At 32.0% G+C, this 21,121-nt stretch overlaps 1 protein-coding gene and 1 pseudogene across 1 annotated transcript; both read left to right on the forward strand.

The window, feature by feature from the left end:
- The first annotated feature begins 249 nt into the window (after window positions 1-249).
- Window positions 250-957, forward strand: LOC142231349 (uncharacterized). The gene has a single exon (XM_075301962.1). The coding sequence runs from the start codon at window positions 250-252 to the stop codon at window positions 955-957; it is 708 nt and encodes a 235-aa protein (XP_075158077.1).
- Window positions 958-2,185: 1,228 nt separating this feature from the next.
- Window positions 2,186-18,686, forward strand: LOC142231350 (small ribosomal subunit protein eS26-like; annotated as a pseudogene).
- The last annotated feature ends 2,435 nt before the right edge of the window (window positions 18,687-21,121 follow it).

The raw sequence follows: 21,121 nt of genomic DNA on the forward strand, positions 1-21,121 counted from the left end.
AAATATAAAGTGTTTCTTTTTGAACCAATTTTGTGGCACAGATCAGACAGCGCTGATAGTGGAGCTGAACTCTAGGCAGTTGGTTTTATCATCGGCTTATTTTGCACACGACGATGCTCTGCTGTCGCCACCTCAGGCAGTAAGGGATTTGGTAAAGTACTGCCGGGACAAAACTTAATAGGATGCGACGCAAATGCTCGCCATGAGCTATGGGCGAGCACAGACACGAATTCAAGAAGAGAAAGCTTAATGGAATACATTCTGGAGAATCAGCTGCAAGTTAACAATAGGGGGACGGATTTCACCTTCGAAACCCGTACGAGGAAGGAAGTTCTCGATTTGACTTTCAGCAATTTTACCAGAAGGACTACAGTCTCTAACTGGAGGGTATCTAACGAAATAAGTTACTCGGATCATAAGTACATAGAATTTGATGTGGGGACCGGTGTGGAGACAAATGTTGAAGAATTCAGGAATCCAAGAAGGACAAATTGGAACAAACATCCCCATTTGGGATGTTTGAGAACACCAGGCTATAATAAGAAAATAGATAGTATAGAGGAGATAGAGGGTGCAGCGAACATGGTGGAAAAATGGCTTACACGTTCCTTCGTCAGATCGTGTCCTACCAGCAGGCCACTTAATAATAAACATAAGGCCTGGTGGAGCAAGGAATTAATGCATTTAAGGAGGAAGTCTAGGAGGCTATATAATGATGCAAGGAGGCATGGTACCGAGCAGCTATGGAATGAATGCAAAGACTGCCTGAAAATTTTTAAAAAGAAGAAAAGGAAGGCTAAAAGAATGGACTTTATCCGCGTGATAGAGCAACTTTCTACTATTAAGGATACGGCAAGACTTCGTAAGTTTTTGACCAAGCAACCTAAGCTCAGTGGTAAATTGCAGAACAGCAATGGAAAATGGACTGAATCACTGTATGAGACTATAGACCTATAATTGGAAACGCACTTCCAGAGTGTGAGATCAGAGACACAACGGATATTCTTATTTCTATGGACCACATCGGAGCGTAGAAGGATATATTAGGTTTGGTGACCATGGAGAGCGTTAAATGGGCGATTGACAGTTTCGGCCCATATAAATCTCCAGGCTTGAACGGGGTATACCCACGTATGCTTCAGGATTCTTTCGACCTCTTGGGTAAATCTTATATGGAGTTGATGATACCAAGGGCTTGGAGGAAGGTTAAGGTAATCTTCATTCCTAAAGCGGGGAAGAAATCACATGGAACGGCGAATGATTTTGGACCAATAAGCATATCATCCTTCTTGCTAAAGACGATGGAGAGGATACTAGATGATCATATAAGAAACCAGTTAGGCATGAAACTATTAATCTGTCAACATGCGTGCATTAAGTGTAGATCTGTAGAATCTGCCCTGCACTCAACGGTGCATCACATAGAAAGATCCATGACATATGGCGAATATACATAGGCGGCGTTTCTGAACGCTGAAGGTGCTTTTAATTATACGAAAATTGATAAAGTAGTACAGGCATTAGAGAAGAATAGTGTCGAGAAAGTGGATCGAGGTGATGCTGCTTACCATGGACATGGTGGTCTAGCTAGCGAACTCCACAAGGAGGGCTAGGGCCACTAGAGGATTACCACAGGGAAGGGTAATATCACCTTTGCTATGGCTACTGGTGGTGAACGAGGTATTGACTGGGCTGACCAGTGGCATACGCGGATGACATTGTGATAATGGTATCGGGGAAATTCCTGGACACTATTTCGGATGTGCTGAGCGGGTCTTTGCAGTATCTTTCGGAGTGGACGCTAGGATGCGGATTAGGGGTGAACCCTAAAAAGACGGAGCTGGTACTGTTCACCAGGAGGAGAAAGGTTGTCGGTAAGAAGTCGCCTGAATTCCAGGGCACGAAGCTGACCCCCTCGAAATCAGCAAGGTACCTGGGAGTTCTTTTGGATTCCAAACTAAACTGGATGGAGATTATTGCGGATCGCACAAAGAGGGCCTATGCGGCATTATACTCGTTCCAGAAATTGGTCGGGCAGAGATGGGGAATGAGGCCTTCTCTTTTTGACTGGCTTTATATCGCTGTTGTGGCCACATATGGTTGTTATGTTTGGTGGACAATCGTAAACCACCAAAATCATATGTAGAGAATAAATAGGACTGCACTTATTTACATGACAGGCGCTATGAGGACCACAGCCATTGCCGCTTTGGAGGTACTGATGGGAGTTATCCCACTCGATTTACACATAAGGAAGACGGCGGAACTGACACTTCTGAGACTTAAGAGCTTGAACACGCTGGAGAGGACAGCCTGCAGGCATACTGAGATTCTGGACGGGCAGTATAGAAAGACAGACCATATGGCCACGGAGCATGCTTATCGTAACAAACCGACATATATTATTCCAGGTATGGAGGAGTGGGAAGACAGGAGGATTCCCTTCGGAACCCTGAACATGTATACGGACGGATCGAAGATGGAAGAAGGAACGGGCAGCGGAATCTATTGCAGTGAACTAGAAATAAGGGAGTCTTATACGCTGGATAGTGATTGCAGTATTTTTCAGGTTGAGATTTCTGCGATCACAAAGGCTGCTGAGTCGCTGTTGATGAGGCCGTTATTCAGAAGCGATATCAGCTTCTTCATCGACAATCAAGCAGCTATAAAGGCATAAGGTCTAAAGTAGTCAGCCGCTGTCGTAGAGAACTCAAGGTTCTCACTGAACAGCATAATATAACTCTGTGCTGGGTACCTGGGCACTATGGCATAATAGGAAATAAGGAAGCGGATGTGCTGGCTAAGGAGGGCGCTCGTGGAACGAATAATGTCCTAGCGGACGTTTTTCCTCCACTGTCTTCTTATCATTACAGGATAGAGGTAAAATATGACGAACTATGGCGAAGACGCTGATTTTCTTCGGTTAGTTGCGAGCAAACCAAGTTGATATGGGACGAAAAGAAACGTAGTAACTGCGAAATTTTGATGTCGATGAACAGAGAAGAATTGGGGCCACTGATTGATATCATAACAGGACATAACACACTTGGGAAACACATGGTAAGAATAGGACTTAAAAACGATGATATCTGTAGATGGTGCCTGGATCAGGAAGTTACGGAGGACTCGTACCACTTCCTATGCCAGTGTCCAGCTTTATCCTTTAGAAGAAACAAGATACTGGGCTCCTTTTTCTTGTGGGCTCTCACTGATCTGCGAGAGTGCAGCTTAAGAGACATACTAGCATTCATTAGGACCTCTGGTTGGTTGTTCTGAGATTTCTTTCAAAGAGAACGAGCAGGATGAATCTCTGAGACAATGCGGACCGCATCGGAAGGAAGAAGATGGAAAGATCACATCGAGGAATCACAATGGACCTATACTGGTCTAAGTGGACATCAATTTCAATACAAAAATTGATGTCATGCTCTACAACCTAACCTAACCATTTTATCTTTGGCGAGAAAACAACATTGCAAAAATACTGTTTCCACCCCATCAAAAATTAAAATTTTTTCTGTTTATTTGGGACTATATCAAACATAGGCCTACTCTTCGAACCCGATCTGCTTGCAGACAAAAAGGAATTACAGCAGACAGATATAGATAGGACGTCATAGAATTTCTCCATTATTACAAATATACACTGATATGTAATGCAACAAATTTAAGTGCTACAATTGTCTTATATTTTTAATTTTATTTTAATTTTCAATGGCAGAAAACGTCAGAAATAACATAAAATTTTAGAATCAGTTCAGATTTGTTTGAATTGGCTACCTTTGGCTCGACTATGCTAATCAAACGACCGACAGAGCAATCACATTCTCCACGAAAGTGGGTCAGCGGTATCTTGACTCATTTCCGGCGAAGTGCCATCGACACTTTGGTATTCCTTAACTCCAACCTTATTCTCCAAAATTTTCCAAGTGCAAAGGTTAGGTATGAGGCAGACCATTAGACAATTCAGCCCATTGTGATGCCACAAGTGGTGAACTTCTCTCTTATCACCGAGTTTTATAACCGAACGACGTTTAACATAGCGATGAAACCACTTAGAAAAGCTGAGTTTAGGGTGTCTAAAAACCGGTTTTTTGAAAAGACGGTTTTCGGTTTTGACCGGTTTAAACCTAAAACTTAGTGAGTTGCCCCCTTTCCAAGTGATATATACCTTTCCAAGTTTACTGATGATAGATGTCGTACACACAAAAAAATATTTTTTGTCTTCAAATAAGAAATTAATTGATCCATTTAATTTTTAATTGAAATGTCTTCAATTACAGAAATTAATAAATTAATTGAAAAATTAATTAATACTATTAATTTTTGTGATTAATTTTTATTTCAATTAAAAAATTTGTTGAATAAATTAAATTTTTAATTGAATAATTTTTAAAACTCCTTTAAGACTTTAATATGAAAAATTTTCTTGAATTCTTTTTCTTTTAATGTAGTTAATATACGTCTTCAGTTGTATATAGTAATCCTGCTGAATTTTCAACAGCTTTATAAGGGAAGTCAAAGTCAATCAGCGCTTTCCTCTGCGAGGAATTCACTGATGAATTTATAAGGAAATGTCCCACTAAAGTGCACTTCTTTTTTGTATGAAATTCAGCGCTTTCAGAAGCAGTACATTTACATGAGGAAATCATTGCAACTTTAGTACGCTTAAGGAAGCACATAATAACATCGAATATTGGAACCATTACAGCGCTAAGTACCACCAGATAGCATTTAAAAATTATGAAATGAACACACATTTGTAACCGTCCTCCTAGCTGGGCCCGGTCCGCGTTGCTGCTCGCAATAGTTATTCTCACCTAGAATTAAATTCAATAATACAAAAAACAAGGGAACACAAAATGAAACACAATACATCAACTGATTTATTTTTAATAGTTTTTCTTCGCACAAAATCGTTCAATCGTAAGAAGTCGTGATAAAAAAAAAAAACAAAAACCTCTTGCTTACAGAAGTGCAACTTAGTAAGCGAAGGAGGAAGCACCCGCTTACTCTAATGCAACAAAATTGCGCTAATTTCAGCACTTACATATTTTAACAAATTTTGTTGGGGCGTTCAATAAAAACATTAGTAATTACGTCGCCCGCTGTAAACGAAGAACTTACTACACCTTTTGAAGAAGTAGTGCTGAATTCTGCACTTACAATTTTGCGCCGAATAGTAGTGCCTACAGTATGAACAATGATATTTAAGTGCTTCCAATTTTACAATTATTTTTTGCTGGGTGAATATACTGAAATAAACTCATTCCTTTCTGAGGAGAGATATTTAGGCAAACAACATTATCTTTTGACTTGAGAAAATGTTCTCTAACAAGAAATTTCTTTGAGGGCAAATAAATGCTGATTGTCGATGTCAAAGCTTTTATTTGCTGTTAAAGAAAGGATTTTACAACACGGCGGAATTAGGTTAGGTTAGGTTATGTCGCAGCCCGATGTATCAGGCTCACTTAGACTATTCAGTCCATTGTGATACCACAGTGGTGAACTTCTCCCTTATCACTGAGTGCTGCCCGATTCCATGTTAAGCTCAATGACAAGGGACCTTCTTATTATAGCCGAGTCCGAACGGCGTTCCACATTCCAGTGAAACCATTTAGAGAAACTTTGAAACCCTCAGAAATGTCACCAGTATTACTGAGGTGGGATAATCCACCGCTGAAAAACTTTTTGGTGTTCGGTCGTAGCAGGAATCGAACCCACGACCGTGTGTATGCAAGGCGGGCATGCTAACCATTGCACCACGGTGGCTCCCAACCGTGGAATTACGTTCGACTAAATTTTTGTTGCGTAGTTTCTATTTTTATACCCTCCACCATAGGATGGGGGTATATTAACTTTGTCATTCCGTTTGTAACACATCGAAATATTGCTCTAAGACCCCATAAATTAGATATATTCTGGGTCGCGGTGAAATTCTGAGTAGATCTGAGCATGTCCGTCCGTCCGTCTGTTGAAATCACGCTAACTTCCGAACGAAACAAGCTATCGACTTGAAACTTGGCACAAGTAGTTGTTATTGATGTAGGTCGGATGGTATTGCAAATGGGCCATATCGGTCCACTTTTACGTATAGCCCCCATATAAACGGACCCCCAAATTTGGCTTGCGATTGCTCTAAGAGAAGCAAATTTCATCCGATCCGGCTGAAATTTGGTACATGGTGTTAGTATATGGTCTCTAATTACCATGCAAAAATTGGTCTAATTATATATAGCCCCCATATAAACCGATCACCAGATTTGACCTCCGGAGCCTCTCGGAAGACCAAAATTCATCTGATTCAGTTGAAATTTGGTACATGGTGTCAATATATGGCCTCAAACATCCATGCAAAAATTGGTCAAAATCGGCCAATAATTATATATAGGCCCCATATAAACCGATCCCCAGATTTGACCTTCGGAGCCTCTTGGAAGAGCAAAATTCATCCGATTCGGTTGAAATTTGGTACGTGATGTTAGTATATGGTATCCAACAACCATGCAGGAATTGGTTCATGTCAGTCCATAATTATATAAAGCCCCCATATAAACCGATCCCCAGATTTGACTTCTGGTGCCTTTTGGAGAAGCAAAATTCATTCGATCTGGTTGAAATTTTGGTACGTGGTGGTAGTATATCCATATCAGTCCATAATCATATATAACCCCCATATAAAGCGATCCCGAGATTTGGTTTTGGAGCCTCTAGGAGGAGCAAATGTCATGCGAGTCAGTTGAAATTTGGTACATTGTGCTAGTATATGGCCGATAACAACCATGCCTAACTAGGTCCATATCGGTCTATAGTTATATATAGCCCTCAGATAAATCGATCCTCAATCACACAAAAATTGGTCCATATCAAGTTCATAATTCTATATAGTCCCGATATAAGCGACCCCCATATTTCAATTCTGGCTCTCTACACTGAAAAAGAGCATGTTCGGTTCCAAAGATTTTATCTTTACTTTAACAATTTTGGCATTGATTCCGAGCCAAGAATACAAGCGGAGAATACAATTAAGGATACTTTTAAGACACAATTCTCTTTTAAATTTGGGTTTTTTGTACTTGATTCTAGGAAGCAAATTTTAATTATTAGTGTTTACAGCTTTTATTCTTCATATGCCATCAAAGTCCTTTAAAAACGAGTTAACGACAATTTTATGTTTCAAGTAAAAACGTCTTTAAAATAAAGTGTTGAAAAACATGTCCTATATTTGAACGATTTTTTGCTTTGTAGTCAAGATGCAAAAAGACAACAAATTTAAAGACAATTTCATTAAATTTAAAGAATTTTTGGGAGTTATTAAAGTCAAATTGACCTTTCCCCAAAAATTTTTTCTTTCATGTTATGATACCCTTTTTTAAGTCAAATCACTTAATTATAAGGACAATATGACTTCATTAAAAAGTTTATCGACTTGTGAACAAGGAAAAAATCTTTATATTAGAGAAATGCGACTTCTGTGCTAAGCAAAATTTGCGTGTATTTTAAGAACATAAAATCTTTGACCTCACGGCAATATTTTTTTTTTTTTTCAGTGTACGTGCCGTGCAAAAGTCCATGTCGATTCGTAATTATTTGTAGACTTACCTATACATAACTTTTTTGTCTAATATATACCACGTATGGACTACCTCATAATTTAGAAAACGATGTTAAGAATTTTTAAGATACTACAACCCAAGTAATTCGATTGTGGATGAGTCTTTCGTAGAAGTTTCTACGCAATCCATGGTGGAGGGTACATAAGATTCGGCCTGGCCGAACTTACGGCCGTATATACTTGTGTTTTTTTTTTTATTGGGTGCAAAACACACAATTTATCTCTTTACTTTTACCAAAAATGTGAAATCGGCGTAGAGATATTATTTTGCGCTACGTAGTGAAAACGTGTTATATGCAGTTGTTTCTCATCTTCTGTACCTCTTTACATACTTGAAATCCTCGTACTAGACATACGATAAAGAAATTAAAAATTTCATTGAAATTCAGAAAACCGGTTAACCGTGATTGACAGAAAATGCCAATTTTCACTATCCGGTTTCGGTTTTTTTAATTGAATCGGATTAACCGGATTTAATTTGAGAAAATGAGTTTGCACAGAAAATGTATTGTAATAAAATTAATATTTCAAAATATACTAAGTATTGAAATGGAAATAAAAACAAATTCTCATTAGATTACAATTCACCAACACAACCTTGACTAAGTAAAAACTCACAATAATTCTGAAGCTGTGTTGCATTCCACTGCTATTAAGAGAGTAAACCAAATGAAAGAGATCCCCACCATAGGAATCAATTGATAGTTGGAAATTCTCTCACCAATATAAAAGATAAATTTTCTCTCTATCTCTGTAAAGGGAGAGATTGCTTATGTACTACTAATACTGCAACACTACTATGTAAAAAAACAGACTGTCAAGACTGGAAATATTTAAAGCGGAATAAGAAACGAGCATGTTGGTAGTATACAGAAAAAACGGAGTTCATGTTTTGGACGAATTTAATATTTCCTCCGCATAAAGGAATAACAACAATATTGTATACGCTTTTTCATAAAGCAAAAAATAAACAGAAAAGCATGATATATTAATTAGCAAATAAATATTACTAAATATACAGTTAAAATAATATAAATATACAAAAACAAATACGAACCCAAATGTCTGCATTGAAAACTCGTAATTTTGTGAACAATACATACAACAGCAAAATTATGCTACTTTGCAATACAGCTTATATGTCTCATTGATAAATGACATTAATAAACATATATTTGCACACACATTTATTTTTTTTAAATAATATGTAACTAAATCTTCTCATATTAAACATAACACAAATCTTTATTTTTTTAACAAACACAAAAAATGAACAAATTTTGCCGATCGATAACACGTTTAACCCGAACGATGCAACTTCAAAAACCAAACTGTTAACGAGATAAATATTCAGTGGTCAAAAACCCCCATTGGAATAAAAGAGAGGGAAGCGTATATTTTCCCACAAATAATTGGAATATTGTGAAAGCATCCATCTCATGAATCTGGTTAGGAGAGATTGCAAATCTCTCCACATCTCTAGAATGGATGAAACCCAAGATACTTTACTTCATATTGACGAAGAATGACTGTCTAGGGTTAATAAAGAAACAAACTGAAGGTGCTGGTCTTAGCTAAACCATGTTTGTTGCTTTGATATTAGCCTTAGACAAAAACCTCTAGTCGCATAGTTTCAAAAATGAACACTTGGTGGCCTCTGCATTTTTATCTCAGATAAAGCCAGAGATAACTATTCAAAAGTGAGAAGAGAATCTCTCCACATTAAGATTAAGAGAATATCCGTTTCCACTGGAAATGGAATACCATTTCCATTTCCACTCCCTTCTTAGTAACCGCGCTGAGAAACTTCTTGGAATTGTCAGTTCGCTTCTTTATGTTGTGTCGAGTGGTCGATTTGGTAAAAGGTGATCGATAAAATCGTTCGCCGTTTGTGTTTGGATAAAATGTGAGTTTGTGTTTGTTTTGAAAAATTAATTCTTGTATATAAATATACTCAATTGGCGTTTACGAAAAAGCAATTGTGATAAACATACAGATAAAAAGATGATGGCGATAAGTAAATGTCTGTTTATGGGTAAGTTTTTTTTTTTATTTTACTCCAGCGGCGCCGTTTTCATCCCATTGAACCAAACTACAATGAACTCGCTGTAACGTGAACTAATTAAAACCAAAAGAGACAACATTAGCAAAAATGTTCGCATTTGCGAACATTAAATTTCAGAACAAAACATACAATATTTAGGAGTTTTACACGTTCTAGCGTAATAGTATTTTATTTTTGTTAATAGTAATATTTAAAACTAAAATTGCAGATTAAATTTTATGAAAAAATTAAAGAAAGTGGTCTGAAAAATAACAGTGGGAATGGAATTATAAAGCAATTTAAATTAATAATTAAAATTCACGAAAAAAAGCCAAACGAGATCACATATTTCATCTACATTTCAGCGTTGTCTTTATGACAAAAAAAATTGTTATAAGATGAACAAATTTTTTGCTTTCAAGTTTGTTCACGTAACGGAGCAGTTAGTGTAAGAAAAAGCGTGTTCGCGGTATGCGGCCTTCACATTACAGCGAGTGCACCGTAAGTGAAACATATTTTCTAATTTTTAAATTTGTTCTTTTCCGATTATCAAATAGTCAGCAACAATAAAGGCTGTTTTGCTTTGATATTTAAAAATACAAATAGAAAGTTTAATCCAATTTTCGAAAAATTTTGTTGTTACATTTTATTTCTATAGAATATTTTGTCAACATTTTGTTTCTAGAGAAAATTTTGTCAAAATTTTATTTCCATAGAAAATTTTGTCAAAATGTTATTTCTATAGATAATTTTGTAAAATTTTTATTTATATAGAAAATTTTGTCAAAATTGTATATCTATAGAAAATGTGGTCAAAATTTTATTTCTGTAGAAAATGTGGTCAAAATTTTATTTCTACAGAAAATTTTGTCAAAATAATATTTCTATAGAAAATTTTGTCACAATTTTATTTCTATCAGAAATTTTGTCAAAATTATATTTCTATAGAAATTTTGCCAAATTTTTATTTCTATAGAAAATTTTGTCAAGATTTTATTTCTATTTGGAAAAATTTTGTTTTTAAATTTTAATTCTATAGAATATTTTGCCAACATTTTTTTCTAGAGAAAATTTTGTCAAAATTTAATTTCTATAGAATACTTTGTTAAAATAATATTTCTATAGAAAATTTTATCAACATATTACTTCTATAGAACATTTTCTCAAAATTTTATTTCTATAGAAAATTTTGTCACAATTTTATTTCCATCAGAAATGTTGTCAAAATTTTATTTCTGTAGAAAGTTTTGTCCCAATTTTATTTCTAGAGAAAATTTTGCAAAATTATTTTCTAGAGAAAATTTTGTCAAAAATTTTATTTCTATAGAAAATTTTGTCAAAATTTTATTTCTATAGAAAATTTTGTCAACATTTTATTTCATTCGTTTTGTTTTGTTATTGTTGGTTTTTTTCCTTTAATCATTGTTGTTTTTTTTTTTGATTTCAGCTTAAATAGAAAATTTTGTCAAAATTTTATTTCTATAGAAAGTCTTGTCAAAAGTTTATTTCTAGAGAAAATTTTGCCAAATTTTTTTCTAGAGAAAATTTTGTCAAAATTTTATTTCTAGAGAAAATTTTCACAAAATCTTTTCTATAGAAAATGTCAAATTTATTCCCATAGAAAATTTTGACAAAATTCTATTCCCATAGAAAAATCTGTCAAAATTTTATTTTTATAAAAAATTTTGTCAAAACTTTATTTCTTTAAATATATTTGTCAACATTTTATTTCTGTAGAAAATGTTGTGACAATTTTTTCTCTATAAATAATTTTGTCAAAATTTTATTTCTATGGAATACTTTGTCAAAATAATATTTCTATAGACAATTTTAAAAAAAATTTATTTCTATCGCAAATTTTTTCAAAATTTTATTTATATAGAAAAGTTCGTCAAAATTTTATTTCAATAGGATATTTTGTCAAAATTTTATTTAATTCGTTGTGTTTTGTTATTGTTGAATTTTTTCCTTTAATCATTGTTGTTGTTTTTTTTTTTTTTTTTTTTTGATTTCATCTTAAAACTATACATTGACTAAACTAGTTTTAAGCTGAAATAAACAAACAACAACAAAATTTTTTTTCTATATAATTTTTTTTTTCAAATTTTATTTCTATAAATATTTTTGTCAAGATTTTATTTCTATAGAAAATTTTGTCAAAATTTTATTTCTATTGAAAAGTTTGTCCAAACTTTATTTCTATAGAAAATTTTGTCAAAATTTTATATCTATAGAAAATATGACCAAGTTTTGTTTCTATAGAAAGTTTTGTCAAAATTTTATTTATATAGAAAAATTTTATTTATATAGATAATTTTGTCAAAACTTTATTTCTATAGAATACTTTGTCAAACTAATATTTCTATAGACAATTTTATCAAGATTTTATTTCTACCGCAAATTTTGTCAAAATTTTATTTATATAGAAAAGTTCGTCAAAAATTTATTTATATACAAAATTTTGTCAACAATATATATAGAAAATTTTATCAAAATTCTATTGCTATAGAAAATGTTGTCAAAATTTTATATCTATAGAAAATGTGATCAAAATTTATTTTCTATAGAAAATTTTGTTAAAATAGTATTTCTAAATAAAATTTTGTAAAAATTTTATTTCTATAGAAAGTTTTGTCAAATTTTATTTCTATAGAAAATTTTGTCAAAATTTTATTTCATTCGTTGTGTTTTGTTATTGTTGGTTTCTTTTCTTTATTCATGGTTGTTGTGTATTTTTTTTTTTTTTTATTTCAGCTTAAAACCATGCACTGACTAAACTAGTTTTAAGCTGAAATCAAAAAAAGAACAACAAAATTTTATTTCTATAAAAAATTTTGGCAACATTTTATTTTTATAAAAATTTTTTTCAATTTTATTTCTATAGAAAATTTTGTCAACATTTTATTTCTATAGAAAAATTTGTCAAAATTTTGTTTCTATAGAAAAATTTGTCAAAATTTTATTTCTATAGAAAAATTTGTCAAAATTTTGTTTCTATAAATATATTTGTCAAAATTTTATTTCTATAGAAAATTTTGTCAAAACTTTATTTCTATAGACAATTTTGTCAAAATTTTATTTCTATAGAAAAATTTGTCATAATTTTATATCTATAGAAAATATGATCAAAATTTTATTTCTATAGAAAATTTTGTCAAAATAATATTTCTATATAAAGTTTTGTCAAAATTTTATTTATATAGAAAGTTTTGTCAAAATTTTATTTCTATAGAAAATTTTGCATAATTTTCTTTCAATAGAAAATGTTGTCAATTTTATCTCTATAGAAATATTTGTCAAAATTTTATTTCTATAGAAATTTTTGTCAAAATTTTGTTTCTATAGAAAAATTTGTCAAAATTTTATTTCTATAGAAAAATTTGTCAAAATTTTGTTTCTATAAATATATGTGTCAAAATTTTATTTCTATAGAAAAATTTGTCAAAATTTTATATCTATAGAAAATATGATAAAAATTTTATTTCTATATAAAATTTTGTCAAAATTTTATTTATATAGAAAGTTTTGTCAAAATTTTATTTCTATAGAAAATTTTGCATAACTTTCTTTCAATAGAAAATGTTGTCAATTTTATCTCTATAGAAATTTTTGTTAAAAATTTATTTCTATAGAAAATTTTGTCAAAATTTTATTTCTATAGAAAATTTTTTCGAAATTTTATTTCTATAAAAATTTTGTCAACATTTATTTCTATAAAAAATTTTGTCAAAATTTTATTTCTATAGAAAATTTGGTCAAAATTTTATTTCTATAGACAATTTTGTCAAAATTTTATTTCCATAGAAAATTTTGTCAAAATTTTATATCTATAGAAAACGTGATCAAAATTTTATTTCTATAGAAAATTTCGTCAAAATAATATTTCTATATATAATTTTGTCAAAATTTTATTTCTATAGAAAGTTTCTTCAAAATTTTATTTCTATAGAAAATTTTGTCAAAAGTTTATTTATATAGAAAATTTTGTCAAAATTTTATTTATATAGAAAATTTTGTCAAAATTTTATTTATATAGAAAATTTTGTCAAAATTTTATTTATATAGAAAAATAATATTTCTATATAAAATTTATTCTGATAATTGGTTGATAGTTTTGCTGCAAGTAGAGGATACTGATGAGGAATGTGGTAATTCCGAAACGTGCGTCCATCCAACCATCTTGCAGGCTATAAGGCTTTGCCCAAATAAATTTGACAAACATTGTTTTCCTCTGTTGGTTAAGCTACTCTTGTAGTTTAGTCAACAAAATGGTTTTAAAGCTGAGATCAAAACAACAAATGTTAAATCTGTAAGATGTCAGAAGAGCGTTTTATATACGATAGCAACCTGAAATTGAGTGCAACACATATAAGCCTCTCGGTACATGTATGTAGGGCTTTAGAGAATTTATAACCAAAACTAAGTTCAAAAGTCAACATGAAATCTAACGCATATTCATATACATATATGTATGAGGAAAATAAATAAAAAATACAACCATAAATATAATAAAAAGCTAAAAGAAACTTTTTTGAAACTTTTGGTGTTTGCGAGTCAGTGAGTCGGAGAAATGAAACGATTGCATTTATGTTCTTATGTCTAGGGCCTCATAAGTGTTTGTGGTATAAGTTTCACATCACTACTATGATGGAATAATGTACCAAGTCCGTTTGAAATATACAGTGAAACCTCTCAGAAGTGAACACCCAAGGTCGTCCATATTATGTCTACTCTCAAAAGTGGACAATTTTCGTGAGATGTTTGCTATATTATCACATCACAGCAAACGTCTCACGAAAGGTGTTCGCTTTTCGGAATTTAAATATTTCATATGTTTTACTGTTTATTAATAAAATTCTAAATTCGATATTAAAATAGAAATGTTTTCCATATCATAGGCCATTTGAGGCTAACCATGCCAATAGAAAAATTCACAAGCGCCTTTAATCTCCTTCCATATCCACATACTTTTAGACTTAGCATATCATAGTATTAAGGCAATGTTGTTCATATATGACTTGCGTTCGTAGCGATATGTATCCATATTCAGCATTTTGCTTTAATTCGAGTGCAGTTATATTCTAGTGTTTACGGAGCAAGTTCAAAAGCATTTAAGTGTAAACTTTTCCACTTTCAAGCATTTTTTGTGTGGGTGTTTTACGTATTTAACTTCTCAATTTTCCAATCGATTTAATCTGCTACTTCAGAGTAAAGTGTTTCCGAACAATGGAAACAATTTCATAACAACCATATTAATAACATTTATTTAAACTTTGCATGGATATGCATATGAAATCACATAAAAGTGTTAAAAATAGAAATTTAAAAAATTTTTAAAACAATTTCACAATTTACCACAGTCTACAATTGGTTGGTATTTAAAGCACCTTTAAACAATATTGGCTATATCATATTGCTGATGAACAATAAAATATTTTCGATTTTTTTTTGGTACTACACAGAAAAAGTGTGTGTTAAACTGATGTTAAAATTAACCTACACTTTTAAAAATATTGCCCTAATATGGAAGATTATGCAACTTAAATTGTAGGACTCAGAAGTTACGCAATGTAAGGACAAAATTCTTTAAGATAGAGGAAGCACGCTCAATAACAAACCCAGCCAACTACATTCAAATCGATGATTTGAGTTTGGCAAAGGAAAAGAGATATGCTGGCAAATTTGTTTAGGCAGTAGCCGACTATCAAACCCTTTTTCGGGAGGTTCAAGTTTAGTTCACTTTGGGTTGAGTGAATTACCCGAATTTTTTCTGATAATTGGTTGATATAGGGCTTTGCTCAAATAAATTTGACAGGCATACTTTTCCTCCTCTACACTTGTAGACTAGGCAATGCATGGTTTTAAGCTGAAATCAAAAACAACAACAGTTCAAAGAATTCTTTTATCCGAAGTATGTCTTAAAACAATTATAAACTAAGATAAATATCCATGTTCCGATATTCGAAATCGCAATTTTTGTTTGGTGCTTTTCTTAAAATTTGGCAGTATATGTTAATGATTAGCGTAGCTAGATCATTTTCCTAGGGAAGATGGGTGGTTGGTGGTATATCCTCCTAGCTAAAACTTTATGGACTGAACTTATAGGTTCAATTAATGTTTTGTTTGATAAAAATGAATAAAAATTCAGAAATCAAAATAACAACCCAGCAAAAAAAGCGTCGCCAAAAAAGCAATGAAAATGTTCTTTTTGGATCAGGAAGTGGTGCAAAATTGACGCAGAAGCGATGAATGTAATATGAACTTGTCATAGAACGAATGTCCACCGTTTCAACAGCCGTTGCACTGAATTTACATCACTTCTTTAGGTGCGATCCGATTTCAATGTTTTAGATGTAAATTAAAAAATTCTGTGCTATATTGTCAAATAAATAATTTTTATAATATTTTATAATTTTGTCGGAAACGTTTGACCTCAAATATTTTCAAAAATTCACAATTTTTTCAGATTGGTTTTAGCATGTTTTCAACAAAATTTAAATGATTTCTACCATTTTATGAATTCTTACTCTGTTTTTAATCTATTTGAAACCAAAAAAGTTAAAATTACCCATTAAAAGTATGAAAAAACCAAGTTATAAAAAATTGAATTAAACGAACTTCCTGGTTAGTTAAAATAAAGAACATCATTGGCAGTGCATCTTCTGGAAGTGCTTTTAAAGTTGTGCCTTTGGAAGAACTTCCAATTTTTTTTGCTGGGTAAACAATTAATTTCTAATAAAGTAACTAAAAATAGTTCCACACTTTTTCCCAGCAAAAAAATGGAAGTTGTTTTAAAGGCACAACTTTAAAAGCACTTCCACACAAAGAATTGTTAGAATGGTCCTCACAAAGAAGTAAATTATTTTAGCTACAAAGGAAGTTTTTTTTTCAATTTTTTCATATTTTAATGGGTAATTTTTTGTTTTATTTTTTTTGAAACAGTTTGAAAAAAGAGTAATAATTAATAAAATAGTACAAATTATGAAAAATTTTTGAAATTTTTGAAAATATGCTTTTCAGACAAGCGTTAGAATGTATTAAAAACCTTAAAAAATTATAAAAAATATTTATTTGGGAAAATATCACAAAATTTTTTTATAAAAAAATTGACAAATTTTTTTAAAGAAATAAAATTTTGACAAAATTCTCCCTAGACCAAAAATTTTCACAAAGTTCACTATAGAAATAAAATTTTGACAAAATTCTCTATAGAAATAATATTTTGACAAAATTTTCTATAGAAATAAAATTGCGACACAATTTTCTATAGAAACAAAATTGCGACAAAATTCACTATTTTGACAAAACTCCCTATAGAAATAAAATTTTGGCAAAATTCTATATAGAAATAAAATTTTGATAAAGTTTTCCATAGAAAAAAAATTTTGACAAAATTTTCTGTAAAAATAAAATATTGACAAAATTTTCTTTTGGAAAAAATGTGGACAAAATTTTCCATAGAAAAAAAGTTTCTATATTGTTCATGTCCAATAACATTAAGGAATGGATATTATTAAACTATTGATCTCACAAGCCTGACTATATATATGTTTCAGTGTTGGCTAATACACATTTCTATAGTCTCTAGTAAGATCTACGCGGGTCCGATGATTCAATATGTCGTTTGCTTAAAATTTCACTATTCATAATAGAATAAGTTTCTTTTAATAAATACAATGAACTGAAAACGTCTACTACGCACGGTTGCCACAATTGGTAGCAATCTACCATAAATGGTAGATTTTTTTACTGTTGGATAGACTGTTGGAATTCTTGATGTTTTGGTAGACTTTGAAAAATATACACCTTCAGAAATTTTCTATATTATACAATTTTCACAAGATTTTCTATAAAAGTAAACTTTTGACAAAATATTCTATTAAAATAATCTTCTAATAAACATTTTTATAGAAATACAATTTTGACAAAATTTTCTATAGAAATAAAATTTTGAAAAAAAATTAAATTTTGACAAAATGTTCTATAGAAATAAAATTTTGACAAAATTTTCTATAGAAATAATATTTTGACAAAACTTTCTATAGAAATAAAAATTTTGACAAAATTTTCTATAGAAATAAAATTTTGACAAAATGTTGTATGCACATAAATATTTTGACAAAATTTTCTATAGAAGTAAAATTTTAACAAAATTTTCTATAGAAATAAAATTTTGACAAAATTTTCTATAGAAATAAAATTTTGACAACATTTTCTATAGAAATAAAATTTTGACAAAATTTTCTATAGAAATAAAATTTTGACAAAATGTTCTATGCAAATAAATATTTTGACAACATTCTCTATAGAAACAAAATGTTGACCAAATTTTCTATAGAAATAAAATTTTGACAAAATTTTCTATAGAAATAAAATTTCGAAAAAATTTTCAATAGAAATAAACTTTAGGCAAAATTCACTATAGAAATAACATTTTGACCAAATTCCCTATAGAAATAAAATTTTGGCAAATTTCTATAAAGAAATAAAATTTTGATAAAGTTTTCTATAGAAAAAATTTTTTGGTAACGTTTTCTGTAAAAATAAAATATTGACAAAATTTTCTATTGGAAAGAAGTGTGAACAAAATTTTCTATAGAAAAAAATGTGGAAAAAATTTCTTTCTTCCGGCCAAAGGAGAGTGACAAAATAACTAAGAAGGGTCGTAATGGCGGTCGCTGAAAGTACAATAGAGGACACATAAAGGCTGTTCGTTGCCCCAACTGTGCCCTAAAGATAAGGCCATTAAGAAGTTCGTTATCCGTAATATCGTCGAAGCTGCCGCTGTTAGTGACATTTCCAAGGCTTCCATTTGGGAATCTTACACTTTGCACAAATTATATGCCAAATTGCACTACTGTGTATCCTGCGCTTTTCACTTCAAGGTCGTAAGAAACAGATCAAATGAAGCCCGTCGTATTCGTACTCCTCCAGTCAGAACCTTTCCCAAGGATATGGCTCGTAATCAACCAAGAAAGTAAATGCTATAAAAGAGCATTAATAAAATTTACTTCTTAAAGAAAAAAAGTATAGCCGGCCGGAAGTTCGGCCAGGCCTACGCTTATGTACCCTCCACCATGGATTGTGTAGAAACTTCTTTCAAACACTGCCATCCACAATCGAATTACTTGGGTTGCGGTAACGCTTGCCGATGGCAAGGTATCTTAAAATCTCCTAACACCGTCTCCTAATTGTAAGTAAGTCCATATATATATTAATGGTATATATTAAATTAAACAAGTATACACGGTCGTAATTTCGGCCAGGCCGAAGCTTATGTACCCTCCACCATGGATTGCGTAGAAACTTCTACTGAAGACTGTCATCAACAATCGAATTACTTGGGTTGCGGTAGCACTTGCCGATGGCAAGGTATCTTAAAACTTCCTAACACCGTAATATATACCACATAGTCCATACGTGGTATATATTAAACTAAAAAAAGGCCGATTAAATACCAATATACTTAAGTTTAAAGTTTCTATAGAAATAAAATTTTGACAAAATAAAATTTGGATAAAATTTTGACAAAATTTTCTATAGAAATAAAATTTTGACAAAGTTTTCTATAAAAATAAAATTTTGGTAGATTATTTTTGGCTCGAGTGGCAACCATGAACCGATAACGATCAAATTTTGTGTGATTAAGGATCGCCTATATATAACTATAGACCGATATGGATTTGGCATGGTTATTAGCGGCCTTATACTAACACCACGTTGCAATTTTCAACCGGATCGGATGAATTTTGCTCCTCTAAGAAGCTCCGGAGATCAAATCTGGGGAACGGTTTATATGGGGGCTATATCTAATTATGGACTGATATCGACCAATTCTTGCGAGTTTGTTGGAGACCACATTCTCACATTACGTTCCAAATTTCAACTGGATCGGATGAATTTTGCTCCTCCAAGAGGCTCCGGAGGACAAATCTGGGGATCGATTTATATGGGGGCTATATATAATTATGGACCGATATGGACCAATTCTTGCATGGTTGTTAGAGACCATATACTAACACCACGTACCCAATTTCAACCGAATCGGATGAATTTTGCTCCTCTAAGGGGCTCCGGAGGTCAAATCTGGGGATCGGCTTATATGAGGGCTGTATATAATTATGGACCGATATGGACCAATTTTAGCATGGTTGTTAGAGAAAATATACTTACACCACGGACCTAATTTCAATCGGATCGGATGACTTTTGCTCCTCTAAGAGGCTCCGGAGGTCAAATCTGGGGATCGGTTTATATGGGGGATATATATAATTATGGGACGTTGTGGACCAATTTTTGCATGGTCATTAGAGAACATATACCAACACCATGTACCAAATTTCAGCCGGATCGGATGAAATTTGTTTCTCTTAGAGGTTCCACAAGCCAAATCGGGGGATCGGTTTATATGGGGGCTATATATAATTATGGACCGATGTGGACCAATTTTTGCATGGTTGTTAGAGACCATATACTAACACCATGTACCAAATTTAAGCCGGATCGGATAAAATTTGGTTCTCTTAGAGGCTCCGCAAGCCAAATCGGGGATCGGTTTATATGGGGGCTATATTTAATTATGGACCGATATGGACCAATTTTTGCATGGTTGTTAGAGACCAAATACTAACACCATGTACTAAATTTCAGCCGGATCGGATGAAATTTGCTTCTCTTAGAGCAATCGCAAGCCAAATTTGGGGGTCCGTTTATAAGGGGGCTATACGTAAAAGTGGACCGATATGGCCCATTTTCAATACCATCCGACCTACTTCAATAACAACTACTTGTGCCAAGTTTCAAGTCGATAGCTTGTTTTGTTCGGAAGTTAGTGTGATTTCAACAGACGGACGGACGGACATGCTCAAATCGACTCAGAATTTCACCACGACCCAGAATATATCTACTAAGACCCCATGTCGTAGAGCAATATTTCGATGTATTACAAACGCAATGACAAAGTTAATATACCCCCCATCCTATGGTGGAGGGTATACAAAAACGACAAAGAGTTTCAATTTCGGCGGCCCGAAAGAGCCAAACGGGTTGTCATATTCATCGTAATAGGTTTCGTAATTTTGGATTTGTTATTGGAAATACGTTGTCAACTTGTTTGTATCACCAAATTTTTAATTTTCATAAGTTCAAAAATTGATTTTATGCATGATATTTCGGTCACTGGTACCATAGCGCAATGGGGCAACTAATAGTATACACTACATAAAATTATCGCTATTCTCTTTATTATACAGCTTACCACTTTTCCCCCTATTTGTTAAACAAATGAAATGTCTACTATGGAACAACCAAGTTTCTAAATGTGATGATAATAATTCCGTGAACAAAAGTAAAGACATAATGTTATCCATTGTATAGACTTACTTCTTTATTTGTAACTTTTTAATAAGCCTTATAAGAAATCAAAAGTTCTTATGTATTTTTTTTATTTGTTGCAATACCTT

The sequence above is a fragment of the Haematobia irritans genome, chromosome 3 (genome assembly GCF_050003625.1).
Source record: "Haematobia irritans isolate KBUSLIRL chromosome 3, ASM5000362v1, whole genome shotgun sequence".
Taxonomy (NCBI): domain Eukaryota; kingdom Metazoa; phylum Arthropoda; class Insecta; order Diptera; family Muscidae; genus Haematobia; species Haematobia irritans.